Genomic DNA, 9197 nt, shown 5'->3' on the forward strand with positions numbered 1-9197 from the left:
TTCACCTGTAAAGATGCAATGCCCACATTTCATCCCCAAATCAACTTCAAGGAACAGAAGCAGAATGACAGACATCTCAGAATCATGGAACTGCAAAACGTCTCTCCGTGGTCCTTCCTCTCTACAGAGAGCTGAGCTCTCCACCTTTGTAAACCATGCAAGAGTCCAGCATACAATCAAGAGAATCCTACCTGAAGCCCTTGTGTCCAAGGCTCCACCTGAGGCTAGGACTTCTAACTTCATAGGTGCACACTGGCATTATCAAGGGGAGACTGGGGGGTACAGAGAAGTGCCAGGATCTAGCCCCTCCTGGAGCCACCGCCAGAGCTGGCAGTCACTTTTCAGACTCTCCTGCTCTGTGGCAATGCATTTAATTTTGTGATTCAACTCATTACTTCCTCTGCTGTAACACCAAAGGTTCAGGGTGTCAAATTTGGTGATGACAGTGGCCATCTAGCAGACACAGGTTACAAAAATACCACACTTTGACGTGCCTGCGCAAGGTTAGCCAGGTTATCTAGGGCATAAGCATCACGACAGACTTTAATTACTCCTACTGTGTGTTTTCATAGAATCACTGTCATTTTCTGTGCTCAGGCTGGATTGAGTGCACAAATTAAGGTTTCACAGACAACCATAAGCCTGCTAGAGCCTGAAACTTGCTTCAAGGGCTTAGCTGATCTACATTTCTATTTTCACCAAAAATAAGCAGATAATCCTAAATGTAATTTTATAACAAACAAATGTTTAAAATACTACCCCCAAGCTTTATAAAAGCTCTAGTTTTCAGGTACAGACTCGTGTAGACTTCTGAAAGCAGAGATCACAGACAATTTCACTGTGTACAATTTTATCAGCAATCTTCAAATTATGCAAGGTAGCCAGAGGCTGTGAATTCAGGTCCTGAGGAAACTGAAGATGCCCAAAGTATGTTAGTGCTTGTCCTCATGTAATTAATTGATATTATTTTTGCTGAAGTTAGGAACTGTAGACTGGAAATAACCTAGACTGTTTGGTTTATTTATCTTTTTGTTCATTCACTGGCAGTGAATCCTTATGCATTTTCTTTGGCTGAAGAAGTATCTAATAAATATCATTACAGCAGCTAAACTTGCTTATTCATCTAGACTTTTTCATCTAGAACTATAATTATAAATAGAAATGTAGGCACTGTATTACTCCAATTGTTCATTTTGATGTCTCTATGACCTTTATTAATGTATGCAACTAACTTTTGAAATGTCACAGTAGTTAATGGGTCTCAACTTCTACACAGAACTATGTGGTGTATGTATTTACCCTCAGAGCTGATGGAAAAAAGCTGCCCAAGCATCACTTCAGTCCCGTTTCCATCCATCATTCTTTACTGCCTTGGCACAACACAAGCCTGTATTTTCAAAATGGCTAAAGGCACTTCCAACATGACTTCCTAAAACACTGTCCAGCATTTTCTGAATAACACATCTCTTTGGGCTCTGCTACTTTTTCTTTTCTGTTCTGTTAAGTCCATGCTACAATATTTTTTGCCACGACAAAGGAAAGGTGCATCTGTAATCTCAGCACCGCTGGCTCGGCAACAGAATCACGCTAAAACACTGCACTAGAGTGGTCTGGCTCTAGGGCCATATTCCAGTCAATGTTAAATGCTGAGTACATAGTTCTGAGAGGGAAAAAGAAAACCAAGCCCCCAAAAAAACTCCCCAGAACTTCTCTCCCTTTAGAAATGGCTATTCCCTCCAAAGAAACTTACTGTGTTGGGCTTCATACTGGGCACCATGGTGCTGTAGCTGCTGACTGCGCCTGTAACAACCTTCTCCAGCTTTCAGAGCCTGCTTGAACAGCTTCTCTGCTTCTACAATGGTTGTCGCTTCCTCTTCAGCCAAGAGAATGTAGGCAGTAGCACACCTGCAAAAGTATCAGAGGAAAAACCATGAGAAAGCTGCAGGAAGTAAAAGCTATACAAAACATGCAGGCTGGCAAGGACGCTCCACGTACAGAGGCAATGGAGCTTTGTCCACACACCTTTCTGAGGAACTATTCTGATGAGTAAATAATTTGACAACGAGACCATGTTTCTCGTTTGTAGGTACTTTTAACACTCAGCCACTTGAGCAAACCTAGTGACAACTGCCCCAGAAAGTAAAGCACCGTCTCACTATGCAGTTATGGCCTACATCACTGAAACTCCTTCTGGAAACCAAGACTTGTTTCATGTGCTTTTTTTTTTTAATACAAAATGTCTCCATTACTGTGATGGTATGAAAAGAATCAACAGACTTATAGCACTCGCCATATGCAAAGAAAAGATTATAAATGTAATTGTAGAGATTTAAAAAAAAAAAACCAACCCAGTAGCCAAACTCCCCCCCAAAACAGGAAAGCAGCTCTAGGAATACACAGAAAGGTGAAATGCACAGTGGAAGTCACCTCATCCAGATTCTAGCTCTCTAACTCAGATCTCTTAACTACTTGTGCCCCTTCACCTCCATCAAAGAGCACCTGCACAAAGCCATTTACTTCACATGCTTAAACATCTAAGTATAGGGTGAAGTGCTGAATGGAGGTGTCTCTCTCACTAACTATAAGGAGAGCCCAGGCAACTACTTTAACCTTGATGGCCACATTTTTAGTAGCTGAAGTTAGGTGGGACTCTATAGCCTGTTGACTTCTTTCCAATACAAAGCACACTGCTGGCAAGATTATTCTTTATACAGAAACAGACTCGGGCTGCAGCTGCTTTTAGCTGTGTTTCACAGAGTCACCAGGTAAGGAACAGGAAACAACAGGTCTTGGATGCTATTAAGATTGCAGGCACCAGCACTTGCTGTTGGCCACCAGCTGGAAAGCAGCTTGGTAGAAAAGGACCTGGGAGGACTACTGGACATCAATCAAACTGACCATGAACCAGCAATGCCCCCTTGCATCAGGGAAGGTAAAAGGTATCCTGAGCTGCATGAGGAGTACTGCCAGAAGGTCTATCCTTCCCTTCTGCTCAGCACTGGCGAGGCCACACCCGCACTGCTGTGTCCAGGTCTGGGCTCCTCAGTACAAGCAGGACACCGACATACTGGAGAGAGTCCAGTGAAGGGCTGTGAAGATGATTATGGGATTGGTGCATCTCACATATGAGGAAAGGCAGAGAGAGCTGGGACTGCTCAGCCTGGAGAAGGCTCAGGGAGGGATCTTAGCAGTGTTTGCAAATACCTGAAGTGAGGGTGCAAAGAGGATGGAACTGGGCTCTTTTCAGTGGTGGCCAGTGACAGCGCCAGAGGCAACAGGCACAAACAGAAACACAGGAGGCTCCAGCTGATCATCAGGAAACATATTTTTACTGTGAGGGTGACTGAGCACTGGCCCAGGTTGTCCAGGGAGCTTGTGGAGTCTCCCTCCTTGGAGGCACTCAAAAGCAATCTGGACATGGTCCTGTGCAACATGCTGTAGGTGGTCCTGCTTGAGTAAGGGCGTTGAACCACATGACCTCCAGAGGTGCCTGCCCACCTCAACCATTCTGCAATACTTGAGTAGACCAGGATAGGCTTACAGCTCACTTCTGCAAAAGCCTGTGACGTGACACGCTCTCTCAGTGACACTGCTGTCCAAGAACAAACAACTCATTTTCTCCTTCTGATGAAACATGTGGAGGATAATCTGTAAGGCGTCAGTTTATGGAATTCTAGAATGCAGTAACCTCTGACAGCAACCTAAGGGACTCTTTCCACTTTATGCACTTTGGCAACATTTATCCAGTTTGCCATGCCAGTAAAGTATCACAGCACTGAGTTTATTGTGGAATCTCAGAATACTGCACTTCTCTCTGAGAAAACAAATAATGGACTCAAAGACCATTAAGTCCCAGAAAATTACATCATGTTCTCTCACACTATGAAATGAATTTTACACAAGGTGTTTATGAGACCCTTCTTTTTAGCCTCTGTTCAGGATGACTGAGAAATCCAAAAGGGAACTCTCCATCCCGTAAATGCATATTTCATATGCTCATGAGGGGGCAACTTAATTAACAGTCTGCTCTGCTCATTCGAAGCCCACTGGCATCAATGGGAAGACTCCTACTGTCATCACTGCCCTAAGGACCTTCTGGGTGGCAAGCACAACATGCAGCTGTGCTTTTCTCCTCCCACTGTAGGCCTTCCTGTCAGGCTTGCAATCATGGTTAAAAATTACTGTAGCAACCCCTCTGCCTTAAGCTATCATCAAATGGACTTTTAAATGACAAGAAATAAATGTTAATGTTGTCACTCACTCATTCAATTCCAAAGCTTCATGTGCTGCAGAAATTCGAGCTTGGGGGTTTCTCTCTCTCCAGGCTTTTTGCATTACTATTCAATAAACAAAGTGGAACAGAGACATATCAGTCACTGCAGCCTTAACAAGGAGATTCTACTGCATTATAACAACAGAATTTGTTGCTCTCAGCCTGACTCATTCCAGAGCATTTCAAAGAGCTTAGTGATCACTCAAAATATATGTAATCAGCATGAGCTTTTGTCCCAAATACTCAGCTTTATTTTTTTTCATTTAATTAAACTTTTTTTCCGCAGGAAAATCTGGCAGAGAGATCATGCCATCTGCACTGTCACATACAGAGGTGACAAGCAGCTTTTTCTGCTTGGGGTAGTAGATTCCACAGGGCACAAAAGAACATAAGGATAGCTGGGGTTCCTATTCTTGCTCCTTACCGTGCTGTTGCTTTAGGTGAATTTTAAATGGAAATAACATCCAGGCTAATCACACCACCTCATAATTAGCCCATCAAGTTCAGAAAATAGGACTCACGTCTCTTGTGTGTCAGAAAAGCACAGTATGTAATGTGCTCAGTAATTATGTCCCCAGTGCCCAACCGTCAGTATGTCTCCTTTCCCAAGAGACACAGATTGGTCTCTTCAGAGGCAAATTCTGACAATTGAAATAACTGTCGTACCTTTTTAGCAGAACCAAAGTCTGTCGTGGACTTAACAGTAATGGCTTAACACAACTAAAGCTGCTTATATCAAATTCAGTTGTAAATCTGATGTTCCCATTTTTTACAGAGCTTCTAACTATATCAGGGAACAAAACACAGGACTCAAGAGGGACCTGGATAATGTTACTAACTCAACATACTGCACTGCAGCTGGGGGGCAAGTTAAGCTATACACGTTTGAAGCCACTGCAAGAAAAAGGAGGAAAAACCAAGTCTTTATGCTTGAGAACGGTACCTCGAATGACTTCAGCAAGGAAACAGAACAAAACAGAGGCACAAATTAGTTTCTATCTATTCAGATACTTGAGCAGATGTAGACTATCACAAATTCAACAGCAATAACTCCAGGCATGACCAAACTTTTGTCTTTTCTTATCTACCCAAGAGAACTGATGTGTGAATGCATTTATCTTGCATCAGTTTAAACCCATGATTACCCTATTAGCAAAACCGGCTGTTCAGAGTCTCTTACTTGCGTCTGCAGGTCGCAAGTGATCCGTGTCACACGTGAAGAACGTCTGGTGGTCTTGTGCAGAAAGATTCATATCGTAGTAAGTCAGAGGTTCTCTCCCTGTTACCCATGTATACCTGCAAACAGGTCAACAAAGAGACATTTGGGTTAATGAGGTCACATTTGGCAAGATGAACCCAGAAAAGGATCCCAGACATTATGAGATGGGCACAGCCTACTGAGGTCACCCAGCCAGTCCCCTGACCAACATACACAGCACTGCACTGCACTGCACTGCGGCAGAGCGACAGGGCTTGAACCTGAGCTAGGGAGGATGCTGGAGAGTACACGCTGGAAACTGGTAACACACACGTTCCAACACTGAGACTACAGAAAGTGTGATTCACTAGGTTGTTAGCTGTAACCGATCTGAACAGAATTACTGTATGAACAGTACTAGGTGCACCACACTTAGGGCTTTCCATTTTTTTATAAGGCCATAAAAAATTACAAGAGTAACAAGTGCATGAGCATGAATTTAAATTCCTTTCCATTCAGAAACATTTTATACATGACCAAAAAACCTGGCACGAGCATGTGTCCACAGTCTGTTTTGGTTTTCCATCTCTAAGTTAGATTAGTAGAAAAGTACAGTTAATGTCCTTAAGCCAGTACCATGGCTGAAACTGTAACATTGTCACACTTACCGATTATATTCGGCTCCTCTGAACAGATTTAAAGGATTTCGCCAGACTTTGCATTCTGTCATAAAAAGAAACACACAATAATGAATCTCTCCCAAATTACAGTGGTACCTGAGGTTTATCAGAAATATCAGTCACCTTCGAATGAGCCATATCAATTGAGTTTTATTTTTTTAAAGGTGCAAATGAAAAAAAAAAAAAAAAGCCAAGAGTACTGAGATGCAGGTAACCAGACTGTTCTTCCCTTTTAAAATAATAATTTCAATATAAATTACTGCCAACAAATGTAATTGTTCCAGACAACTAACCACTAACAAAGCTCCAAACAACAGATGAAAAGATAATCCTGATTTGTGCCAGGACTCACATTTCCCATAATGCAGATCTGAAGAGGGATCACACTGGGTTATTACATCGAAATCCTGCAATTAACTCAAGTCCCGAGGGACTTGTTATTTCTACAGAAAAACTTCACTGTCCAGTTAATACCATAAATCACCGAGAATCTCAGCTACCACTGCCAAACACAATTCTTCCTTAGTTTGTGATGTAAAAAAATCCATGGCAACATCTGCTGATATAACATATCATACTTATACTTAAGTTATAAGCATCCCTGACTGGACACAGGATGCTGAAGTTGATTGGCAGAGAAAAGTTCATCACACTGCAAAGGTCTGGGAACACTAAAATAATACATTTCTCTCAGGGGAGAAAAAAATGCAAATATTTTGAGCTATAGGTAGGAAAAGGTAAGAAAAGCCACAACATGTAATTTAGAAAAGAACTAAAAAAACCCCATAAATCACATTTCTATAGCTTTTGAACAGGTATTGACTTCATTCTGGCTTTTCTTCCTTTAATTTAACACTGGACTTGCTCTCTTCATTTTAACAGACAGTTCACTCCAGTGAGGGTGAGACCTGAACCAAACCCCCATTTGCACAGTATGTGCAGAAAGATTCGCTGAGAGGCAGTGTGTCATTCCATCACAGATCTGCTACTGGGTGACCCCTCACATGGTGCTCTGCAAAAACTCATCAGTGGCATCAGCCCTGCAGCATCTCTCCAGCTGCCTTCAGCCACCAAAAGTCAACCAGCACATTTTTCCCCATGATATTTTTTATATTTTTTAACATTGTTTCTGAAGCGATCACAGCAACAGTTTTCTGGTGGGATACTGAGTCAATAGGGTATCTAACCCTATTTTATACAACACTGTTAAGTATATGCCTGTCTCCTTTATGTCTGTTCCATTAAAGAAAGAGACAGAAATACTGAACAGCAAGTCAAGCCCTTGTCTTTTCCCATGGAAGTGGCTCCCACTGTAGTATATGAGCCTGAAAAGGCACAGAGAGAAAGCACTTGACATGAATTTTTTTGCAATAATGTAATGACATTCACAGCTAGACAAAAACTAGTGAAGTGGCATAAAAGGTGGGTCCTCAGCTTGCTGCCTACAGCACCTAGCATGAAACAGAGACATGGGAAAGGGAAAATGTCTGGGAAGAGTGACTATTCATCGGCATCTTTCAACTAACCACTTCAGCAGGTAGCTAATATTAGAAAGCTCCACTGGTCTGCTCAGCAGAAGAGCTCGATCGACATTCAGCTGTTCTGTTGTGCAGCCAGAGGGCATGGCTGGTTGACAAGTTTTAGCCTGACAGTTTTTAAATAATATGACTTCCAAACCATCGTAAATATTAAATCAACATCAGCCTTCTCAGTTCCAGAGGCACAATTCAATGGCTTCGCTTATTCTAATGCAAACAAGGTTTGACAACAACTATTTGATCAAAGTGACACCATTCTTCTTGCTCGTCTTAAATTTAAGTGGTCATACTTTATCCTAAGCATGCAGTACTTCAGCACTATAGCATGGAAAGGTGGAACTGGGGAACAAAAAGCAGAGGTGAAGAAGTGATTTTATTACCACCTCCTGTCCCGAGGGTAGTTTGGCATCTGTCTGGGTAGTTAAACATTATGTCCTCTTTGTCTTGGTACCTGCTGATACTGTGGTCTCAGTACAACAACCTATCTTCTGACCCTTCCGAAGACAAAGATAGCTACTGAGGAGGGTAGATTTAGATGAGGAAGTTCTTTACTATGGGAGTGGTGAAACACTGGAACAAGCTGCCTGAAGAGGTGCTGGAAGCCCCATCCCTGGAGACATTCAAGGTCAGGCTCAATGGGGCTCTGAGCAATCTGACCTAGTTGAAGATGTCCCTGCTCACTGCAAGGGGGCTGGACCTTTCCAGGTCCCTTCCAACCCAAAGCATTCTATGATTCTGCTGCAATATTCTACCATAATCAAACATATACAGAGGAAAACGTGGTGAGCCAAGTGAAAAATCTATCCTCACCCTGCTGGATAGTGAAACAAACATCCCAACGTTGATGTGTGACTGCCTTTTCTGTTACAAACTTGTAATATAACTATGTCCCTGTTTTATACAAGGAATTTGGATTTATTGAACATTAGTATTTCAGCTTTGCTCCTTGATCATGTTTTGAGTGCCGTCATCTTTCTGAAGGCAGGAATAACAGGCTACCCATGCAGAAACATTGCCCAGAGACACCGGGCGCCCCAGCCCACCGGCTTGAGCGGCAATGCACCGATAGCAAACGCTCTCCTCGGCTGCCTCTCCCTGCCAGGAAAGTCGGGGCGCTTGGGCGAACCTCCTCAGGGCAAACACTGAGCCTTCCGCTCGAGGGCGACGGGAGCTACTGCAGAGCTGCGGACGCGGGGCCGAGCACTGACGAGGGCACCCAGGTGTGCCCAGGCCGCCCCACGCCTTCTGCCACCTCACCCCCAGGCGGTGCCCTGGGCTGCGCCGCCGCCCCCAGCCTCTCCTCGGACAGCAACGGCAACAGGTGAACGAATTGCTGTGCTGGAGGGAGCCTGCCCTAAGTAGAAATACTCAGTACAAGGCAAGGTTTTGGGGGCAACCTATTTTATTTTACTTGCGAGCTCAAAGCAGAATGTTGTTTGCTTGTTTTCAGGAATACTGAAGAACAGAAATAAAATTTGCCAGGTACAGAAAAAGGCACATCAGCTGCT

General features: G+C 43.3%; 1 protein-coding gene across 1 annotated transcript in view; it reads right to left on the minus strand.

Moving 5' to 3' along the window:
- LOC103780533 (suppressor of tumorigenicity 7 protein homolog) overlaps window positions 1-7775 on the minus strand; it is a 55895-nt gene extending 48120 nt beyond the window's left edge. The window contains exons 1-5 of the mRNA XM_008948222.1: window positions 7678-7775; window positions 6140-6247; window positions 5454-5569; window positions 4262-4337; window positions 1751-1905 (exon numbers count right to left, since the gene is read on the minus strand). Of these exons, the coding sequence (XP_008946470.1) occupies window positions 1751-1905; window positions 4262-4337; window positions 5454-5569; window positions 6140-6247; window positions 7678-7775 (553 nt within the window). The remainder of the gene's footprint in view (window positions 1-1750; window positions 1906-4261; window positions 4338-5453; window positions 5570-6139; window positions 6248-7677) is intronic.
- Window positions 7776-9197: the final 1422 nt, after the last annotated feature.

This window comes from Merops nubicus, unplaced genomic scaffold, assembly GCF_000691845.1.
Source record: "Merops nubicus isolate BGI_N331 unplaced genomic scaffold, ASM69184v1 scaffold20409, whole genome shotgun sequence".
Lineage (NCBI taxonomy): Eukaryota > Metazoa > Chordata > Aves > Coraciiformes > Meropidae > Merops > Merops nubicus.